The sequence below is a fragment of the Pollachius pollachius genome, assembly GCF_949987615.1.
Source record: "Pollachius pollachius genome assembly, chromosome: 8".
NCBI lineage: Eukaryota > Metazoa > Chordata > Actinopteri > Gadiformes > Gadidae > Pollachius > Pollachius pollachius.
Genome location: NC_136941.1, coordinates 11,519,598 through 11,542,086, shown reverse-complemented (window position 1 = coordinate 11,542,086; position 22,489 = coordinate 11,519,598). Strand labels below are relative to the sequence as shown.

Here is a 22,489-nt window from a genome sequence, read left to right as displayed (position 1 = left end):
ATTTTCAAAGTAAAACAGTTTGATCCTGATTGGAATTTATTAGAATGGGACAACAGGTAAATTAGTGTATTTTTGCAGAAATTAGGCAATTTTTGATAGACATATTTTAAATAAATGATTAAACAATACATTTATACAAAAGACTGAATGTACACTTAACATTTTGTGTTCTTTATTTATTGCATACATATTTGGAAACTATACATTTATCCAGAAGCAAGATGTTGAAATTAAACTGCACCTCCTAAAATACAGCCAAAGTATTTCCCACTCCATGTAGTTGTTTGAATTAAAATAAGGGCATTTACCTCAAATACGTTTTCCCAATAAAATAACCTATACACTTTTATAAACATGTGCATCACATCAAGACCACAATCTATACAATCTGTGTAAAGTGCTAAAGCCACAGTGCAATCCACCACAAAGTCACGTGTTCTATGTAAAGAACATAGCTATGACGGAGCTCAGAGAGAATTAGGAAAAGCCTTTATTTAGCAGCATGCTTTGCACTTCCGGTCATGTCATCTGTTGACCATAAACCCACAGTTAAATATTAACTTTTATGTTCACCAGCAGATATCTCCTCTCACAACAGCTATATAATAACTAGATCTAAGTGCAAAGGGATTCCAAACAATCCAAAAAACACCCAACAAACACCCAAATGTATTCCCAGGGTTGCGTTCCCTTGTGTGTTTTGACCGTTGCTGCGTGTGCGGCTCTAAGCAGACAGGATGCAGGCCTGACGCTGCGCCCGTCCAAACAGCAGGAAGCCCACAGCCGTGCGCAGATCCTGCAGCTCCAGGTGGGCCAGGAAGCCCCTCTGAAGCTCCGCCTCCGCCGTGTTCCCGCAGGGACCGCCGCAGCCCCTCAGGAGAACCACGGCCGACTGGCAAAGCAACCAATCTACGAGCTCCTTCATGGCCACGCTGTCCTGATTGGCCAGGGCTTTCTTCCCCCACAGGCTGAGGTGCAGGATGTTGGCGGCAACACGGGCACTGGGGCGCTGGAGAACACGCAAAGACGATTACAAAAGATTGTAGCAGTGTAACATCTCATCAATATTTGGTGCAGTTACACAGGAAGGCTACATCAATATCCTTGTAAAAAAAGTGCAGGTTTAGGTTTTTTGGAGAAACTACTTAAAAAGAGAAAAATGGATGTAAAACGGATCTGGGATATGTTTGGTATGATAAAGTTGAAATGTTCATTTTGGAGCAAAGAGGCGCATATAGACGCATTCTTCAGCTGGCTGTTTTTAGCCGATTCTATCAAAACGCTATAAACTTGGAACGATAGGGGCATGTGTTATGGTAAAAACTAAATCGCTATTTGAAACCACTTAAAGCTAGAAGTAGCCCGACAATTCTTTGGTAGTATAATCAGGGTCTTAACATATAAAACTAGGTATTGATCACCTTGTAAGTGTAGATTGTTTATTAAAAAGGACATTTTATGCACACAATACCATCAGTAGTTCACCCGTCGACTCCATCTTGTTTTAAAGGCTTGATAAGTAGATTGACGAACACAGAGATTGTGACATCCGTCAACAACACACAAGCTCTGTGTTCGCCAATGTACTTCGAGTCTTAAAAAAAAAAATGGCGTTGACGGGTGGACTACTGATGATATTGTGTGTATAGAATTTCCTTTTTAATAAACATCTATACACTTACAAAGTTATCAATGCCTCGTTTTATATGTTAAGACCCTTATTATACTACCAAAGAGTCGGGCTACTTCTAGCCTTTTAAGTGGTTTAAAATAACGATTTAGTTTTTACCATGACACATAGCCCCATCATCCCAAGTTTATCATACTAAACATATCCCAGATCCATTTTTCACCGGATTTCTCCTTTAAAGGGCTCATGTCATGCCACCAGGTGTGGGTGTGATTAGCTGGTACAAGCCGTTTGAAAATCATTCCTTCCCTGTGCCATAGTGACATCACAAGTGGGCGTGTATGCCTTACCACCCCACAATATACCTTTTCAGGGTTCCTCCTCAAGAGTAAAGAGACCACCAGCTGCACGTCGGCAGCAACAGCGGCCGGGAGCCTTGGGAGCTGGTTCTCCTGGTAGCTCCGGCTCTCCAGCCCCTGGGCTCCATAGAAGGGGTTGGGCTCCCCGAATATCTCGTAGGAGATGGTGCCGACGGCCCAGGCGTCGGCTTTGCTGTAGTCGATGACCACGGCTCGGCCGGGGACTGCAGTGGCCACCTTCAGCGAGAGATTTGGGTTATTTTTGGGGGAGAGGAAGGGGGAGATTTAAGGAAATCTTTACGTTTATATGCCTTTTAGATTGTTTTCAGTCATAACCAATTTAAATTTCCCAAAATAAAGTGTTGGTTTACGCACCATGATCCTCCTGTACTTGCTAAACTGGTATCCAAATATGCTTTAATGTGACAATTAATTAACATTAATCTTATGGGGTCTTCCCTCAGTAAGCCAATATACCCTTAAAAGGGTTTTAAGGTATTGGTGTAGGCCTAGATCATGTGGCTGAACTCCGTTTCATTGAAAGGGTTTGGAAGGGATCAATAATCAATAATCAAATAATAAAAATAATAATCAAAAATCAATAATGTTGGTTGCACCATATTCAATTTGTTAATTAGATTGCGTGTACCATATTGTGACCCAAAATGGTCGTAGTTAGTTCTGGCTGCACACTCTAGCCATGGGCTGCCTACCGACTGACAGCTAACAGTCTAATCAAATGCATGTACACTGATAGGTGGTCAATTTCAGATCTTAAACACACACACACACACACACACACACACACACACACACTCTGTATTGTAATCAACCTACACAATAGTTTGAGGTATCTGATAGACCCCATGGGAGAATGTATAGTGCTCCCTTTTGTCACTTGTTGTATGCTGCACCTGACATCGTTATGTCATGCTTTAAATCGTACAGCAGGGAGCACCTTAAACTAATTATTTTCTGAGTACTTCCATTCACATGCATCTAAAAGGTACACCGGCTAAAGGTGCAAGCACATCACGTAAAACCGCTCCAGCCAACCTCAGGTGCCATTAGGCAGGCGTTGCCCCCTCTGCTGACCCAGACGCTGTTGAAAGGAAGCTGCAGGCTGCCGTCACTTTGGGCCAGGCAGCAGCCAAAGTCACTGATCACCAAACGAAGTGATCCATCTACCCAACGAGGGAAAAAAGAAACACAATAACCAATGTAACCCCATTATAGGAAGCCCACCCTGTTCCCTAGACTCATGATTCACCGGCACACATTGAATGTGTATCACTGCGTTCATATTAGTGATGAGGGCACGCGATGGATCGCACTGACCTGAATCCAGCTCCACCAGCACGTTGTCCGACTTGAGGTCCCGGTGGGCCACGCCTCCTCTGCATAGGTGATCAACTCCCTCCAGGAGCTGCAGCAGCATCAGAGTGCCCTGCCTCCATCCCGGCTTGTTCCCCTCCAGATACTGCCGCAGTGTGCACGGATAGCTGTGTGGTAAGAGACCCAAGGTTTACTACCCCGTGACCAATGACTGGAGCCGCTGCTGCCGCTTCAATATAAAAAAATGATTCTCACAAAAATAGTGTTTATTTTTCAAGTGTGAATATGCCTGAATGTGAATAAAGAGTGTTACTATGCCTTGGTGTGAATGAAGATTTCATCATTCTGCGTTAGTGTGTATGAATAGTGGTTCTCACTTTTTCATGACCAGAAACAAGGTGCGGTTATAACCAATGCCGTCCGGGTTGAGTCTGGCTGGCAGTACAGCCGGATATTCCTCCCTCGCGCCTGGCAGGAGGGGCACGTCGGCCGTGAAGGCACGGTGCACTCGGATGACGTTGGGGTGAGCCGGCACCGTCCTCGGCAGCACTCCAAAATGCCTGCATTTATGGAGAAGCCAGTTGTTCATGTCCATCAGAGTGCACCTAGCAGTATTGTAAGTCATTGAATAACTTTCTACTGAAACCAATAAACAAAGAAATTAACAAAATAATTAACCAAACCAACACCTTCTAGGGATGTGTAATGCCAATACTGTTTCGTGAATAGATACTGGTACAATCTGATAGCTTTGCAGTTTTCAGAAAAATGTTTATTGCAAATGCAAAACTGATGTACTATGGATTTTTACAGTAATATAATGCAGTTCAGAATTATTCTCCGTTCCAGCATTCAAAGCCTTTCACATATTGTGTACATTTAAATAAAAGTCACCCTGTTAAGGAAAAGGGGTTTACAGTCTAGTGTTATGTGTCAACAAGAAAACCCTTTTACTTTTCACATCAAAATGTATTCATCTATACATCCTGAGCACGCACCCATCCAGAGTAATTTGCTTGTTTTCCTGCTCCAAGGCATGTGGTCCCGCTGGCACCAGTTCCTGAGACATCGATCTGAGTATGGCGTCACTGGACGACCCTGCCTGCAAAATAATAGGAATAGAGTTTGTGTTGTTTAGTTAAAACCCCTAGGGGGGATCAAATCTTTGTACCATTATTAAGTTATATGTGTTTGAAGGTCATTTATTGACAACCCACCCCTATGTTCCACATCATTTTGACAGCGAGAGGGAAGCAGCATCTGAGATATGGAGTGCTCTCTCCTTCACCCTGATCCTCCGATACTTCCACCACGGAACATGTGTCAGTCTTCTTGGAGAAGGCCAACGGAGCAGCAGCCTCATAGACTGCAGCGTTGGATCCTTTCCCAATCTGCTTCCCGATGGCATAGTCCTCCAACTTGTACCCTGAGGTAAAACGCTGGAGAGGACTCTGAAACTTTTTCTTACTAAATAGTTCCTGTGGGTGGAGACAGAGCCAACATAAATGTCAGCTGTAGGGAAGAAGCCATGCTAACTTTCATCACAGAACGCAACAGCATCTATAACAGTGCACATTCAAACTAAACCCCAATAGAACACACAAGCCTCCCATATGCATGTGCTAGCTCAATGTTCTCCATCTCACCTGAATTCCCTGGCAGGTTGCGGCGTTCCTTCTGTCGTCTTCCTGCTGCTGCTCGATCAGACCGACCCCGAGGCCGAACGCTAAAAACACGGCTCTGTTCCGCGGAGAGCTACCTGCAAACCTCCTGAACCCGCCGGATTGGACCCGAGCGGCGATGCCACTCAATGTGGTCCGGAAGTATCGGTACCGAGACGGCAAGAAGGTCTGCGGCTGGGCGGTACGGCTCTGCGGGGCCCCGTGGACACGCTCACCTCGGAACTTTGCTGCGATTCGGCCGGCGGGTTTCAGGAGACCAATCTTGTAAACCGATCGCCCAAACTCCAGCCCCCGGCTAATGGCATGTTTTACCGACATCCTTCACCTGTCGAAGGTAAATTCTGTATTGTAAATCCGAATCCTAAACTTTCAGTTTGTCCGTCACACCGAAACACAAGGGCAAAAGACGATATAAACAAGACAGCCAGAGCTTACGGAGCATGCGCATTGATATCACGTGACACGTGCCCTGCTCCTACAAATAACACCTACAAATAACGACTCAACAAACAGATGGGCCTGACGATTGAGAATAATAACCAGCGTTTACATTCACTTCATTTATTTATACTTTAAATTCACACACACACACACACACACACACACACACACACACACACACACACACACGCAATAAAAGTAATGATGGTGTGAGTCCTGAGGCAATGTCATGTCTAGGGAAGGCACACTTATCTGGGAGTGGTTTCTATTGTTGAAGGCTTTAGGGTTCTTCAGGTGACAGCTAGAGATCCTACAAAATCCAATGCAGCGTCATCCGAGGCAATTTGTGATGATGATCATCTGTTTTGGTCGACTGCACGCCTGCGTCTGAATGATGCAATTTGATTTTTTAGACCACCTGGGCTCATCAGGGAATCTCCTTCCTGATTGGTTCAGGGAATCCATCTAGCCAGTCAATCGCAGGTGCGTGAATGCAATAATTAAAGGTAGGATAGGCCATTTGGAGAAACAAGCCAGCAAGCTCGTTTTTTAGACTGACAACCGAAAAAAATCCAACCTAATACATGTAATATTTCACTAGCTTCAGCAATTGGATTACCTCGCTTGTGGAAGACTTCGGTCATGTGCAAGGGGTGCACGGGCAGCGATATATTTTTTCGTAGGATAAATCTGGGATACTCGCCTCTGATTGGTTAGAAGGGCTCTCCTTTAGATCGTGTTTTCATTAGTCATAGCTGTGTTCGGGAGTTTAGGGATAGGTTTAGCGTTAGACCTAACCAACCCTACCCAATCGGAGGAGAGAATCCCAGACTTATCCTACAAAAAAAATAGTGCACGGGCAGAGTGAACACAGGTATACTGACACTGAGGCCATCCAATAATTTAATAAGAGCTGGATGAAATTATTTGACGGCTCATAATAGGTCTGCGACAGCCAGGGATACCCGACTTTTCTTGCTTGTTCTTTTGATAACCTTATAATCAGCAGCTTGGAATAACCTTATGTCCATACTGATGTGGAATATCGCTTTATTGGTTTATATATGTGCATACTGACAGACATAGTCCAAAAACACAACCAGATGTATTAGGCGCTTATGACACATTTTTGCATTTGAGTTAACAGCTGAAAACACAATGACCATTTTGCTATCCAGCTCTTATTAATGTTGTTTTGTGATGAAACTTAAAAGGGAGGGGGGATTCTCCTTCAAATTCTTGCTTTCTTCAACTCTTTTCTGCCCTCTCTTTACAACTCTCAATATATTCTGTTAAGAAAAGCAAACATTCAGAAAAAGTGTGTTAATTGCCAGAAATCACTATTCAATGTCTCATATTAAAAAGAAGTCTAGGTTTTGTATAAATCTCAATGAAACTATGGGCCTGAAGTACGCCTATACCTTTTCATTGTTCTAAATGAACAAAACACGAACAAATCGAAGACTACGGCACAACTATATGATTACTTTACAGTCTAAAGGGAAGTGGGCCTAAGGGCATGAGTTCGCTATACCTATCTTTGAATAGCACATTCCCCGCAGGCTTCCCAGTCAGCCTTTAGCTATTGACAATCCAATCGATCCAGTTAACGTAAGACGAGACTCTGGTATAGACACCCGGGAAGTACGGATTGGCACAACTAATGCCCCATGAGACGATTCCCTCCAAGTATCCATTGCAGACCAGTGGACCTCCAGAGTCTCCCTGTGGAACACAACAAAACCAGATAGCCAATGAACACAAATCACGGTTGACAATCAAAGTTCCCTTTTTATTGTACTAAATAATTGATTGCCTTCCTGTATTCAGTATAATTCAAACCTCACTGTCTAACTGTTTCATTCAAAAAGGCAGACAGAGGTAGGAAAAGATAACAATGTACTTTCTCTAAGGGGTTGGCCAGAGATAAAAGGATGATTGCTGTGAAATTTCTACAGTACCGGTTCAACGGCAGGTCTATTCCCTTGACCGGCCCATCCTCTTGCTGTGCATTGCTATCCCCATCCATGGCTTCACTGTATTATCTCTCCAGGCCTCCACCACAGACCTATTGGTTCTCTGTGTATAACAGGCTTGTTACCTGGCAGGAGTCCTTGCCCCCAAACCGGGAGCCAGCGCAGAGCATGTTAGTGGTGATGCGGCCCCAGTAGTAGTAATAGCATCTCGGGATGATCTGCACGTCCACGGCCCGCAGCACGGGGGACAGAAAGGAGCTGTAGATCTGTGTCACCCCCCAACCGCTCACTGTACAGGTCATTCCAGCATGTATGCCGTTTGACAGTCTGACGGGCTGAACGTGGGCGTTGAGGCTGGCCGGTCTACTCAGCTGCCGCAGATGAGAAGCAAAGCAGAAGAAAGAAACGGATATCACACTATCACGGACGTCACACCATCACCACATCTTAACTTTTTTAGTGTGTGTGTGTGTGTGTTAGTGAATGTAACGTATAAATAGATGGAGTGAATGTTATTCGGATTGTAAACGTTGGTTATTGTTCTCAATCGTCAGGTCCATCTGATGAAACTGGGAGTTATTTGAAGGAAACCTTACCCTGATGAGCATGATGTCATTGTTGAATGTTCTGAAGTTATAGTTGTGGACGAATATCCTGGAGACGTTGAATACCTGCTCATAACCCTCTTCCTGACTCAAACTGTGTTCACTCAGTACCACCGTCATCGAAGAACTCCTGGTTAGGGAGGGCACAGGTCGTCGTGGCAAAGCACGGGGAAAACATTTTTTTCGTTTTTTGCGGTGCAGATGTTTGATGAAACTGCTAAACACACTTTGAACACAATCATAAACAGAAAGAACTGCCGCTTACTGCTCGAACTGATCCACATGTGTTTGTGGTTGCACGATGAGCTACAAAAGAGCTCTGAATCTGCGTCGCCATTCATTTGCGTCTCTAACAAAATCAGAATATTTTCCCTTTAGACAATGCCTTCTCAAGCAGGCAAATCAAGTCCAATTTCTAAATCTATTGTTTATAAATGCGTAGCCTTTTTTCAAATGATTAACATTTAATCAATAAGCATTAAAAAACGAAATATGATTGGCATTATAAAGTTTGCCAACCTCTGGATCATCGCGCAGCAGGCACGGTCACATTCTCAGTAAAGTTATATTCATTGGCAGTACTCACGGCCTCCAGCAGTGGGCAGCAGACACTACCCACTCTGGGTGGATCAGTGTCCCTCCACAGTAGTGACGCCTGGTTTCATATTGCAGGGATGCTTGATATTTAATGGAATAAGGCAAAACCTCCTGGCCCCCAATAATCCTGGCTGAATATGCCTCTGCACCCAGGGAGGTTAGAAAGAAAAATGTGTCAGGACATGCAAATTATACCCAGCTTCCTCATCATTTTGTGTATTTGCATTTTTGTGTGAATCTTGTACTATCATGTTGCCAGCAAAGTGCCATTGTGTTGGGAGAGTGCCTGACCTCAAACAAGGTCAGACAGTCATATATCTATCTATTTATATATATATATATATATATATATATATATATATATATATATATATATATATATATATATATATATATATATATATATATATTTTTTTTTACACGCAAATGTATATAGTTAATGAAATATCATTCTTTACATGCTACATCACAAACAGAGCAATGCTGTGTTCACAATAAAATAAACATAATTAATGTATAATGTATATACTGCAGTAAGCCAATGTATGTTGTCTATATTTATAAACTTGTAACTTGATAAATATAAACACATATATTGTCTATTATGCATATTATTATAAGCATAACAAGCATTGGTAGATATAATCTTATCAGTCAAACTCAAACAATTCTGAAGAATGTACAATTATTTTAAGAATAGTGTACTTTTGAGACGAGAAAGAAATATACCTGTTACAATGAGAGAGGTGAGGAGCAGTGATGTCCATCTCACTGCCTCTTTCATTTTAACTCGCCCTGTAAAATAGCGGTTGAATGAAAGATGACAGTTAAAAGATGACTGAGATGCAGGTATTAATTAGCGTAAGACCCTTGAAAATCTGCTCTACACAGTGAACATAATAAGAAAATTATGCTCTTACCTGTTATCCTAAATGATCATCAATCTTCAGAACTTCTGCAACTGGTTGGACTGAGACACCTCATTCTTTATATAATGTAACTGTATCCTTGTCAAAATCTCTTTTTTTGTCCAACTATCTTTTGGTCTCAGTAAGTAAGTGGGCCACCCCACATCACATTACACTAAAGCTGACCTAGTACAGAACAAAGATATGGTCTGCTTCTCCATTATGAGTCTCTCACACACCTTGGGATGTATTGTTATGAAGAATATGCTTGGAAATGGAACACCAGCACCAGAGTGTCCATCCAAAGAATATGGACACCTAGCTTGATGGGTTAAATGTCTTATGACTAGATGAGTTGTGGATACATCATTGTGTGGTAAACAAACCTACTCCTTATTTGTGTGATTTGGCAAGTCTGCTCTGCAATTTGGTGATTTATCAAAGCTTTCATTTGCCGTTTGCATTATGTTTAGCCTATCTCTTATTGTCTAATGCAACTACTAAAATAAATTATATTTGTATTTGTAAATTATAATTATATTTATCCTTATTGTTGCAACACCACTGAATTTCAACACCTCAATATAAAATGTATGATGTGATTCACATTAAAAGCATATATAGCCTATATGTTCAGGTTGAGGTTCGGTTTGAGCTCATGCATCTAGCCTTTTAAATCTAAAAGCCATTTGAGTGGGCAGCATTTCGGCCATTACTGCAGTTCTGTCAGATCACTCATTTCATAGATTTACCAAATGATTGCATGAAATGGTATTACAACTTATTTGGCGGTATGGTTCCACTGTTTTCTGTTGTTCCCTGCTGTAGGATTTAAAGCATGACATACTTACATGTATTCTGTCAGATACAGCATACAGCACTATACAATCCCCCACAGGGTAAATCAGATATATCAACCCATTGTATAGGTTCTATGCCATACAGAGCAAAACCAAAGCAGGTGGAGGCTGGGATGATGGGTGAAATTCAGCTCAGTACACTTAACGATGCGACTCTCCTCTCCACTATACATACATAAACCAATGTCACCGTTTAATCTTGAATAATAAGAAAGAAAACATAATATAAAGTATCTTGTTATAACAAAGTAAATATCTACATTTTTAACAAAGTCAGTATATACTATACTACTATTTTTATCGTCTCAACCAGGAAGTGCAAGGGCCACCTCAGAAAGTCTCAACAGGAACACAAACCATACACCCTGCCGGTCCAAAACAATTTCCTGGTCTTGGAGCAAGGACAGCTGTCCTGGCTCCACAATGGTGGAACGATCTCCCCACTGGGGGGGTCAGGACAGCTGGAAACTACAACCCTACACAGAATGGCAGACTGAAACGTATCTGTTCAGACTCCATTTTTACCAATGAACCGTTTTCCTTGTCATGTGATGTCAAAAGTCTCTATTTAGACTTTTGAACTCTGTTAAAATCCCTTCACTTTATTTAAGCCATTTAACATTTCTTTACGTCTTAATCTATGTGGCTTTATTGAAACATATTTTCAACCACACTTTGTACTACAGCCCCCACCTCATTTTCTGCAGGAAATTCTTTTTCTAGTTTTATTTATTATTATATTTAGAAAAGTAGTAGGGCATGATTCCAAGCAAATTGGAACATTTAAAATTTGGAATGGAGTCAAGCTTTTTTTGTTTACACAAATTTTTACAAATTTGTGTTAAATTACGCGAAAAGTTACTAAAAGTATTTCCACAGTCTAATTCAAAATTGGCAAATCTCATGTGTAATTCATGGCACATTTCCAACGGGATCAAATATTATTGGTCTCAATGTCAATGTTACATAACTTTAAAGCTAGGGTAGGCCATTTTGAGAAGCTAGTCAGAGTAGGTTAACTGAGAACCAAACTGAGAAAATTCCATCCCTCCCTTCAGGCCTCTCTCCAAAGCCACACCCCAAAACAAAGACTAAGGGCGCACTCACACTAGACCATCTGTACCGTGCCCAAGTCCGTTTGACACCTCTGCGCCCCTGAGTCTAGGTTGTTTGGCTAGTGTGAGCACGCCAACCGTACTCAGGTACAGTTCAAATCCATGGCCTGAGCACAATTGGGAGAGGTGTGCTCAGGCCACGGTACAGATGCTAAAGAGCCGACACGCGCACACGCATGGCTACGCAACCTGAGCTGGATGTAGCTCAGGTTGCGTATAGTCCATGCCACCCTTCATTCCCATTAAACAATAAACATGACGGCAAGCGGTTCACGAGTGGGTTCACGTTGGTGCGATAGGGAAGTTTTTGATTAAAAAAAAATCCCCCGTTCGTCACGGCGCAGGCTTTCTTGGTTCACTGGAGAAGGCAGTGCTGCGCACGGAGTCAAGACATCTTTAGAATAATTTGCATACTCCCGAATGTTATTATTTTTTTTATGAATGAAGACACCCATGCAAGAATAAGTTCACGTCTGAGTGTAGGCAACAAACTCGATTAACTATTAACAAGTGCAAAAATGCCGTCATATTCTTTATTTTGCTGACCACTTGTTTTTTACCCTAACAAAAGCCTCGTAAGGACAGTTCGTCTGCGTCTCTCTCGTAGATCGCACCATCTTTCAACGTCTTTGTTTAATACGACTGCATCACCTTCTCTCACATGATCAGCAGCTAGCGGATTTCACTTTCTCTCCAGATAGAACTGCTCATGATCATATCGCTGCGTTGTCTCTGTGGAGAACCGCGGAGTCATCGCATTTACAACTGGGTGAAACCCAATAAATAAAGTAAATTGGGGTTCTAGCTCAAGCAGGCAATTTACCTCGAGAAGTGTAAACGCGTGGACCGTGACGCGAAAAAGGGCAATCGTACTTGAGCACAGTACAGGTGTGAAACGGACTTGGGCACGGTACAGATGGCCTTCTGTGAGTGCGCCCTAACTCGCTAGTTTACGCAACTCCGGGCACCATCTTGTGAGAGCAAACCAACAGACCAACAGGACCGCTTCGCATATCCCCCTATCTTTGTGGAAGACTCTACCAACCTTTCGGGTTGGTAGGTAGACAGAAATCCTCTCAAATCATTGACAGCCGTATCACATCGTAATTAAATGAGTCAATAGACTCCAATAGAATTGTTCTAAAAGGTAGCACCAGCTGTTCATCATCAAAGTGGGCGGGACTAACTGGATCTCCTAAGCCTTTTGAGAGCGTCCTGATATTCACCATCAATCACAGGGAAGCTTTTGCCGAATCCGGTTGGGAGTAAGGCAAAAAAATATCTGAGAAAAACCTTCCTGGCAGATCTGACTATAGTAAATGAAAACAGTTTAGATTCCTCTGTAGATTGCAACACTTTCCTTTGACTGAGACTCTCCCTTGTCGTCCTGAACTAAAACTCCCTCTAACAATGATAGATCACATTACCATTCATTGTCAACAAGATCCCTTAATATATAAATAATTTCATCATGCGGGAACGCTTAGATTTCCATTAATCAACTACACCACGGAATGTTCGCCATATTAGTTAAACATATAAATATAGTGCTTCTTTGTACATTTTCTTTGGCCAACATTTTATTTTATTATTATTCATTTGTGTTAACATTGATGTTATAATTAAGATTCACAGTAGACTAGTCACAGAGCGAGAGCAGGAGGATGGTCTTTAAAAAAGGAGACCTTCTTTTATCATTCAGGCTGGGACCTGGAGCCATGGTGTGCTGAGAGTCAAGGGTTCAAGGAGGGCCGGGCAGGGCAAAGCACTCCCCAGAGAAACCCACAGCCTGCTGGGGATACTCTTCTGCTGGGGCGGAGAGATGGAGAGACACGGAAACAACAAGAGCCACGCCCTGTCACGCTCAGCAGTGGCATCGTTGACTGTTTTTATCAGGAAATACATGCATGTAATGGAACTACAACTATCAATAATACATCAACGTGTGAACACTCGCTATAATTGCTACATCCATTACTTTATATTTAATAGCGTAACATAACAAGCAATTTGAGTGTACAGCATTTTCACCATTACTGCAGTTACATTCAGGTCATTTGGTGTCCTGTTTTTTACTTGAAAGAAAGAAAAACAACAGTTGGAGTCACATTACCTGTTTTGTTCTTGTCAGAGAAATAGGACAAGTAAGATCCAATTGTCCTTTCTACTATACATTCACAAACCAGTGTCACAGCTGTGATGGAGTGAAAACCTATTCCTTTGATCCAGCTTGGTTTCTCGCCCACATTTTATTCTTTGCGTGAACAATTTCAATCTTTCTGTGCTTGTTTGCCAAAGCCGATGTACTGTGCAATATTGACGCAATACATCCATCTGGGGGAATGGAAATGTTTATTATTTCGTATAATATCTTAAATATATAGTTGAACAAGAAGTGCTGTCACTTTGTGAGTAAATTTAAAACGGTTACAAAGGCCTAGTCCCTATCCCATTTTATTTCCTATAGGAATCATGTCAGTAAGAAGCTTTGTACATTTAGATAATATTGCAAATTACAGGACTTAAGCTCCTATATTTTCTTTTGTGTGTGTGTGTGTGTTTAATTAATGCATATTATTATTAGTATAAATGTTTTAAGTAGTTTTTTATAATTATTCTGGTTATACTTTGTTATTAACATACAGTATATTTACAGATATAAATACAAATAAGTCGAATTATTTATTTATCTAACAGCTGAATTGTCGGTTTGTGAAGAAGGGGCTCCACCAAGGGGTGGCATTGGAAACTACTTGGTTTTATTAGCAACGTGGGTAATTTTAAAATCTTCTCTCATTGATTAAAAGGCTTCTGTTGAATAACATTGGCAACAGCATTCGGACTTCGGATAGGATTTACCATAAACATATATATATATATATATATGCATGGGATAATTATAATGCTTAAATTATGTTATCTTCTACATATTGTCTTAACCTTCAGTCCCAATTGTAACATTAATCTATAAAGAACTATATCAATTCTGCTATTTGGGAATGTTTGCATTTTATTATTTTAGTATTTGAAAAGCGCTGTACAAAATAAATGCATTACTATTTCTTATAAGATATTTGATCTGGTCAAAGAAAAACAAAAAGAGGCAAAAAAGGAAACCAAATTGTATCCATCACGCTGCGATCTAGAGCCACATGTCAACAAATCAAGAATCCGGGAGGGCCAGGAAGGACCCCGCGACAACCAGAGACACAAAAAGCCTACAGGGAATCTCTGCTGCTGGGTGGAGGGATGGGGAGACACACACGGGAACCCACGCCGTCGAGCTGACCAGTTGCATCGGTGACTCGTCTGGAAAACAAAGATGGTGAGACGTGGTTTATCTTTGGTATCAGTGGCAACGTGGGCCTTTGTAATATCAAACCCCTTTCCCAATCTTCCTGGAGGAATCTTCCTCCAGGAGATCTTTTACTGAGTTGTTGCACAAAAGTTTTTTTTTTCTGATCCAAGGTTCAAAATCACTGAAACATTTGACACTACATAAACAAAGTGGACTGAATGTTTATTTATTTTCTTATTTGATGAAGGGGGTTCCTGGTTGGTTTGGGGTTGGAAGGGGTTGCTGTGACGTGCTTCAATTATATATTGTTCAAGGGAGGACACAAGGTGACCATGGAAACGGAAATAGGAACTTTGAGAAACCCGAGAGTGCAGGTGAGATCTAGCCTTTAGGATTAGACCGCTGGTCGTGCTCAGGGGAAGACTCTCTCCCTCTCTCCGTGCGACACGGCAGTCTGCCGCCGACCCCCGTCGCCTCGCCATGGACCTGTCTTCTCTCCTACTGTGTGGGCTGGCCGTCAGCTGTAAGTAGCCTCTTTATTGACTGTTAATCACATGTGTCCTGGTTCTTTCTTTGGTGACCCATTTTAGCACTTCCGCAACTCAGATGTGGTCGTGGGAGAGTGGAGCGTTCTGTGTTTTTGATGGGGTGGGAGGGTACGCAAGCAGGGCTGGCTAATATTAAACTGTAAAAACTGGTGAGAGAATATTGAATATGATTTATGCTTTATGAATGTTTTTGGGTGTTTAACAGTATACGTACTATACTTCACATTGTGTTGGTGTGACCTTAATACTGTTATCAGCTCCTGCTTTTTGGGGCACTCAAACCGGCTCTTGGTTCTGAGGTCCTGTGAGACAACTCCTTGGCAGGACACCCCATGGTTACTGCTGACTCAGGACTATGTTTTGATTGGTCTTGGCTGGATGGAGTCCTGAACCACGCTAAAAGAAAATAAAATGTACAAAGGAGGGCAGATACAATCAGTTTGGTTCAAGAGAGGAAATGGAGATGTTGAACTGGCAATCGTTCATACACAATAGAGTCAGAATATTAATGGTCGTTTCCTCATAAGAAAATTCAATGACTGTATGAAGTAGACGAGAATTTATCATACTAGACTAGACTAGACTAGACTAGACTAGACTAGACAGACTAGACTAGACTATTGGACTGGACTGAACTGGACTAATTGACCTTGAACAAATTAACCCAAACAGCTCAACTCCATAAAACTTAAGTAATATAAATTGGAGTCTATTGACATTTGGATAATTATGAAAAACTGAATTTGATTTAGATATGATCAACGAAAACTTAATCATCCATGAAATGTGAACCATGCAAAGTCATGTTAGAGAAATTAAACCAGCTAATCTCAGAAAGACTAAACTCAGATGATAAAAAAGACTAAGATAAGATAACTAAGATAAACTAAACAAATCATATGCAACTTTATTGAACATCCATGATTCATAAACGGAACGAATTCATATGTTCGAAAAACATCTTCCTCCAGTCCTGACTATTTCAATATCTATCTAAGTTAATTGCAGTCAGCACTCACACAATAGATATGTAAAAGTGAATTCAGAAATAAATTAGAGTAATTACATACCCAAATACTCATTCCATTGTATGTTGTTGTTGTTTAACAATAATAATATGTTAAATAAGATTAGTCATGATTTCCAAAAATGCAAGTTCACTTTTGCTACATTGCTACTACCAAGAAGGAAATTTGTAGTGTGTAGTTTAATGTAGTAAACGAGAATCTATTCAATCAAGTCTCAATGAAGTAATTTTGCATTGATACAATTTTGAATAAAATTTAAATTCAATTGTATTTGTATTGCCCATAATCAGGTACAGTCTCAAAGGGCTTAACCGGCTGTATATTTATGACATACTTACTAAATTCTATAAAAGTCATACTGCAGCTGATACCGTAAGTCGAAAACTCAAGTTTTCGAAATTTTGAAGTATGGTTACCAATAACCCCCACTATCCATAAATCCAAATTGCACCCAAAGGTGGCGCTATTGTAAAAAAAATCATGAATTAGGAAAATTCTTTCATAATATTAATCTCTAGAATCAGATGCATCTATAAAACCACCAAAATCGCCACATAAAATCTTTAGACCAAGCCTCACAAAAATCCTCAAACAGAATTTGTTTTAACTAGTTCCATTTGAGATATATTGGCCAATAAAGTTGGAGCAGTTAGCCCATTTTTCTTATATGACCATATTGTTATTGTATAAAAAAACATACGACTATTATTAGGTGGATACCAATACCCCCCACTACCCATAAACCCAAATTGTGGTACAACCCAAAGGTGGCGCTATTTTAAAAGAATATGAACTAGCCTTATTTCTCCTCACCAGATTGACCTGGACTCAAAATTCTTTCATCATATTAATCTCTAAAATCAGATGCATCTTTTTCACCCAGTCTTCTGCTCTAAAAATGTTTACTTTCCCACAATTTCATAGAAAAGCCAAACGTCCACAGTCTCAACCCATTTTGACTATATGACAATTTTGTTATTGTATAACTACCTTATGGCTATCATTTGGTGGATACCATTAACAGTGCAAATTTTCAGATCTGTACTTTTTTAAGAAAGCCCTTAATTCTCTTGTGAAATGTGTGCTTGGAGTTTTCTTGATGGTGTGTGCTTATCAATAGACATTTTCACCATGTGAATGAGGCTTCCTGCAGTTCAGGAATGTCAGTGGCTCAATAGGGTAATGCCTTGTATTGGTGATCCTTAGGTTGAGAGTTTGAATCCCGACTAGAGCATTATAAACAAGCTGAACACGACATTCTGTCATTACCTCTCATTTAAGAAACACAACATTGAACAGCACCTGAGATTCATCAGGCAATCAACATTCCGGCTCATTCGTTTCCAAGAATCTGACTGTCAAGACACAGTATGGCATTAAGGGGAAATTCTTCGTTAACCATTTTTCCTTCATTATTAACTCTGTCATATTTATATTTCTTCCGTTAGTGTTCTTGCAAAGACTTTTCAGGTATATGCTTTTTAGAAGGCCCTTGATTTACTTGAGAAATGTGTGCTTGGAGTTTTCTGGATGGTGTACGCTTATCAATAGAAATTTTGACCATGTGAACGAGACTGCAGTTCAGGTTTATAAGTGGCTCAATGTGATAATGCCTTGTACAAGTGATCCTTAGGTTGAGAGTTTGAATCCCGATTAGAGCATTATGAACAAGCTGAACATGACATTTGACCATTGCTGACCTGAAAGCCAAGGCACAGTATTGCATTAAGTGGAACGTCTTTCCTTCATAATTATATGTCATATTTATATATCTTCCATTAGTGTGTTCTTGACTTGTAATTTTGCTTGGACACCGTTAATCACCGCTTGCGGTTATATTTAATATTGACTCTGTATTCTTTTCAAGGTTAAAAGAGGAAAAGTTAAAGAGAAAAAATATACATAATTTAGTATATTTTTCCATGTAGCCTCTCTTAAAAGAAAAGTGAATTACATTCAAAAACCACAAAACCAAACTTGTTTTCTAAATATTGAGGTATTACTATGAATTTAAATCACAGTTTGTCTATTCATTGTTAGTATTGTTTTGCATTGTCCATTTCCCACCACTAGGCGGTATATATCTCAATGTGTCATTGTCATTTAGTGATTCTCATTCCCTGGAGATTCAATCAGGGCTTTGATGGACATTTGCCCAATGCCAACCAAATGTCCCATTCTCTTGTTTGTGTGGTGTGCACACACCCAAGTGATGGAGCTCATGTATAGGATTACCTATTCTTTCTCTCTTAAGGTAATTATAGCCTGGAATCAAAATATGAGAATGGAGGGTCTTCGTTCAGCCCTCTCGGGTGTCTGGTAGGGAAGAGTTAGGGACAAAGCCCTCAGACCACAAAGCATTCCAACTCGTAGTAGCATGAGTGTACTGTGTGTGCCATGTTGTCGTACCATGTTGATAGCAAGTTCTGAGGATTCAATGGAGAATACGAGACATAGAGAGATATAATATAATATTATGTAAGATAATACACCGAGCAGACATAAGGAGGTAGCCTTTGATTGACCTGACCTTTGGAAGAACTATATATAACGATTTAAGATCAGCTTAATTGCTCACCGACAAGACATAGTGAAGTAAAACCTGTTAGAAAATGTAAAGCGGGAATATATTCCATTATAGTTTTTGATAACTTATTGTAGTTTTTTATATAATGTTATACTGCTGTATGAAATATTTTCGTACTAGTCATAGTACTGCAATTTGTATTAACCCATCTATCCATCTATCTATCTATCTATCCATCTACCGCTATCTATTGGTCTGTCTTTCACTCATTCTATCTGTTTATCTGTCTGTTAGTCTGTCTGTCTGCCTGTCTGTCTTTCTGCTTATCTGTGTGATGGTCTGTTTGTTTTTCCGTCTGTCTGTCTTTTCTAATCATCTGTCCGTCTGACTGTCTGTCTGCAGAGAGGGATGACAGCACTTGGGATAGCAGAATGAGATTTGGTTTCCTCTCGATTGTATTTTAGTGTTATTGATCTGCTGATGCTACAGCAGCATTCTTGATATGCTGCCCCAATTTTCACTTAAAACCAGTCTATAAATATATGTATATCAGGGCATCTGGACCCGTGGTGTTGTCATGCCTGCTACTGTATGAACTGTGGAGGAGGCCGGAGAATACTTTGATTGAAATTGTTCCGTGCTTGTGTCGTCTTGCAGTTCAAGACCATTCCAAATAAGTCTCACATGTGTTTAATGTTTGTTGCCTTCCAAACGCCAGGCCACGCTCAGTTGGAAGGCCGGATAGTGGGCGGCTACGTCCCAACTCAGAACTTCATCAAGTACATTGTCTCCATCCAGACGACCCGGGGGCGTCACTTTTGCGGCGGGTCGCTGGTCAACAAATACTGGGTGCTCACAGCGGCCCACTGTGATGTTGGGTGAGTTCATGTTGAGGACTAAGCTATGGCTTGTGATGTGCTGTATTACAGCAGGAAAACGCCAGAGTAGACTAATCCACAACCACAATTTGAGACGCACAAACGGCCGAGATGAAGATGGTTTCCTTATCTTTTGCCATTTTGTGGATTCTCCAAATTCTGTTGGAGTTTATATATATATTTTTTTCGAGAACTACCTAATGGAAGAAAAGTTATTCTTTATTCCAATTATTCACCTGCACACATCTCTGCATGTGTGCAGCTGAATAATTGGCACAATTTACGACGAGTGCTTACCCATATCACATTTGTAATTACTGTAACTTATCAAGACCGAGAGAAAGCGATACAAGCCCAGACAATGGGATGCATTGTGCACGGGTGAAACACCCAATGCCCTGGAATTTGACTCATGCACCTGACGACTATGGGGGCTAATTGATGACATACTTATGAAACACGAGTTGCCTTATGGCTGGGAAGGGGATAAACTACGTAAATAACACATCATTTGGTGTCCACAAATAGGTTATCCCCTCGAATGTCATCAAATGGCCAAAGACAACAGGAACGACCTGTCGGAAGTTCTGAACGCTTGTCCTGACATCAGCGCTTCTTTGGGTTCTTCCTCAGGGCAGATAACATGTTGATAGTGGCGGGAGATTACTCCCTGTCCATGTACGAGGGGACAGAGCAGTTCAACATACCCCAGCTGTTGATACCACACCCTGACTACAGCGGCGAGAACAACAACGACATAATGCTCATAAAGGTACACGAGGTGCAAAGAAACAGTGATGATGCAGAATATGTCCAGCAAAATAAATGTGTTGTTGTTGTAAATGAACTCAACCTAGGTCATGCAAGCCAGCAGGAGTTCCTCGCTCACTGTCCTGTGTGTCTCTCCACCATCTCCATCTCTGTCTCTCTCTCTCTGCCTCTCTCTCTCCCTGCCTCTCTGTCTCTCTCTGTCTTTCTGCCTGTGTCACTCTCTGCCTCTCTCTCTGCCCCTCTCTCTGCCTGTTTCTCTCCGTCTCTCTTCCTGTGTCACTCTCTGCCTCTCTCTGTCTGTCTCTGCCTCTCTCTCTGCTTCTCTCCCTGCCTCCCTCTCTCTCTGTCTCTCTCTCTGCCTCTCTGTGTGTCTCCCTCTGTCTCTCTGCCTCTCTCCCTGTCTCTCGCTGCCCCTCTCTCTGTATTTTCTGTCTCTCTCTGCCTCTCTCCCTGTCTCTCGCTGCGTCTCTGTCTTCTCTCTCTCTGTCTCTCTCTGCCTCTCTCCCTGTCTCTCGCTGCGTCTCTGTCTTCTCTCTCTCTGTCTCTCTCGGCCTCTCTCCCTGTCTCTCGCTGCCTCTCTCTCTGTCTCTGTGTCTCTCTCTCCCTCTCTGCCTCCCTGTCTCTCTCTGCCTCTCTCCCTGTCTCTCGCTGCCTCTCTCTGTCTTCTCCCTCCCTGTCTCTCTCTGCCTCTCTCTCTGTCTCTCTCCGTGTCTCTCTCCCTCTCTGTCTCTCTCTGCCTCTCTCCCTGTCTCTCTCCAGTTGAAGGCGCCCGTGAACCTCAACAGCTACGTGGCCATCGTCCCTCTGCCCATGCAGGGCTCCAGTGTGGCGGATGGCCGGTTGTGTCGTGTGTCGGGCTGGGGCTTCACAGGCTCGGAGCTCCCCTCCATCCTCAGGACCGTCAAGCTGCCCATGGTGTCGGTGGAGAGGTGCAACAGCAGCGCCTCTTACGGGGGCAACATCACGGACAACATGATATGCGCCGGGTTAAGTTCTGGCGGGAAGGACGCCTGTAAGGTGAGGCTGATCAAGACAACAAATGTTGTTGCGTTGTGTAATATTCCAGCTGGATGTAGCGTAGGCAGTTGTCGGTTATAGTCCTGTCCTTCGTATTCCCATGTCTGCCATTGCATATTTTACTCTTTAAAGGTGACATATTATACCACCAGGTGTGTGATTAGCCATTAGAGGAAGATTGGAAAATCGGCCTCTTCTGACATCACAAGTGGGCGTGTCCACTTAGATATATGACGGATAAATGAGCAACGTTTACAAAAGTCCACCGGGTAGGCTGGTAGATTGCTCTATCCAGCACACATCTAGGTGGACACGCCCACTTGTGATGTCAGAAGAGGCAGATTTTCAAAACGGCTTGTAACGGCTAATCACACTCCCACCTGGTGGTACAATAGATCACCTTTAACCTCTCCCCACTGGGTGTAGTCGGGGTGTAAAGCGCCCGGCGCCTTTTCTAACCCCGGGGTTTCTGCTGATCAAGGGAGACTCCGGGGGTCCGCTGGTGTGTGAAGGCAGGCTGTATGGCGTTGTTTCCTGGGGTAATGGCTGTGCCCAGGCCGAGTTTCCTGGAGTCTACACCGCCGTGGCCAAATACCGCAGATGGATAGACCGCACCATCTTCAACTACTACAGCAGATGCAAGTATTAGTAAGTGTACTTTTGATCAGGAACTTGAAGCAGTTAAGGACATCTTAACTTCAGGTCTCCCGATTTAATTTAGCCTTTTTTGTTTTTTTTTAGTATAATTCATTTTCCCTTTTTATGTGTTGCATATTTAAACTTCAATTTTTATCAGGTGTAGCAAATCGTTGAAGCTTTTCTGAAATGACTTGATGAAGTCGTTTCATGAATTGGTAGACAATTGTATATACATGAATGATGAATTCATGTATTCATAAATGAATATATATGAT

General features: G+C 41.8%; 3 protein-coding genes across 3 annotated transcripts; 1 reads left to right on the top strand and 2 right to left on the bottom strand.

Annotated features, from left to right (window-relative positions):
- Positions 1 to 23: 23 nt before the first annotated feature.
- Positions 24 to 5,441, bottom strand: pink1 (PTEN induced kinase 1). The gene is made up of 8 exons (XM_079742033.1): positions 4,971 to 5,441; positions 4,542 to 4,802; positions 4,323 to 4,426; positions 3,702 to 3,884; positions 3,328 to 3,491; positions 3,046 to 3,173; positions 1,996 to 2,226; positions 24 to 1,009 (listed from the first exon to the last, which is right to left on the bottom strand). Exons 1-8 carry the CDS (start codon positions 5,322 to 5,324, stop codon positions 725 to 727), a joined length of 1,710 nt encoding a protein of 569 aa, XP_079598159.1. The 5' UTR covers positions 5,325 to 5,441; the 3' UTR covers positions 24 to 724.
- A 1,584-nt stretch (positions 5,442 to 7,025) lies between these two features.
- Positions 7,026 to 9,409, bottom strand: LOC307079921 (trypsin; the record flags this gene model as incomplete). Its single annotated transcript, XM_079742444.1, has 5 exons — positions 7,026 to 7,172; positions 7,549 to 7,794; positions 8,020 to 8,158; positions 8,615 to 8,768; positions 9,355 to 9,409. 5 exons carry the CDS (start codon positions 9,407 to 9,409, stop codon positions 7,026 to 7,028), a joined length of 741 nt encoding a protein of 246 aa, XP_079598570.1.
- Positions 9,410 to 15,286: 5,877 nt separating this feature from the next.
- LOC307079751 (trypsin) lies at positions 15,287 to 22,224 on the top strand (the record flags this gene model as incomplete). The annotated part of the gene is made up of 5 exons (XM_079742258.1): positions 15,287 to 15,329; positions 19,628 to 19,787; positions 20,421 to 20,559; positions 21,318 to 21,575; positions 22,057 to 22,224. 5 exons carry the CDS (start codon positions 15,287 to 15,289, stop codon positions 22,222 to 22,224), a joined length of 768 nt encoding a protein of 255 aa, XP_079598384.1.
- Positions 22,225 to 22,489: the final 265 nt, after the last annotated feature.

What these genes read in the sequence shown, in the direction of transcription:
- pink1 (XM_079742033.1), bottom strand. Translation starts at nt 5,324, where the DNA reads ATGTCGGTAAAACATGCCATTAGCCGGGGGCTGGAGTTTGGGCGATCG. An exon ending in CAACCTGCCAGGGAATTCAG is followed by an intron (nt 4,803 to 4,970) that starts GTGAGATGGAGA and finishes CTCCACCCACAG; the next exon opens with GAACTATTTAGTAAGAAAAA. An exon ending in GCTGGTGGAGCTGGATTCAG is followed by an intron (nt 3,174 to 3,327) that starts GTCAGTGCGATC and finishes CTCGTTGGGTAG; the next exon opens with ATGGATCACTTCGTTTGGTG.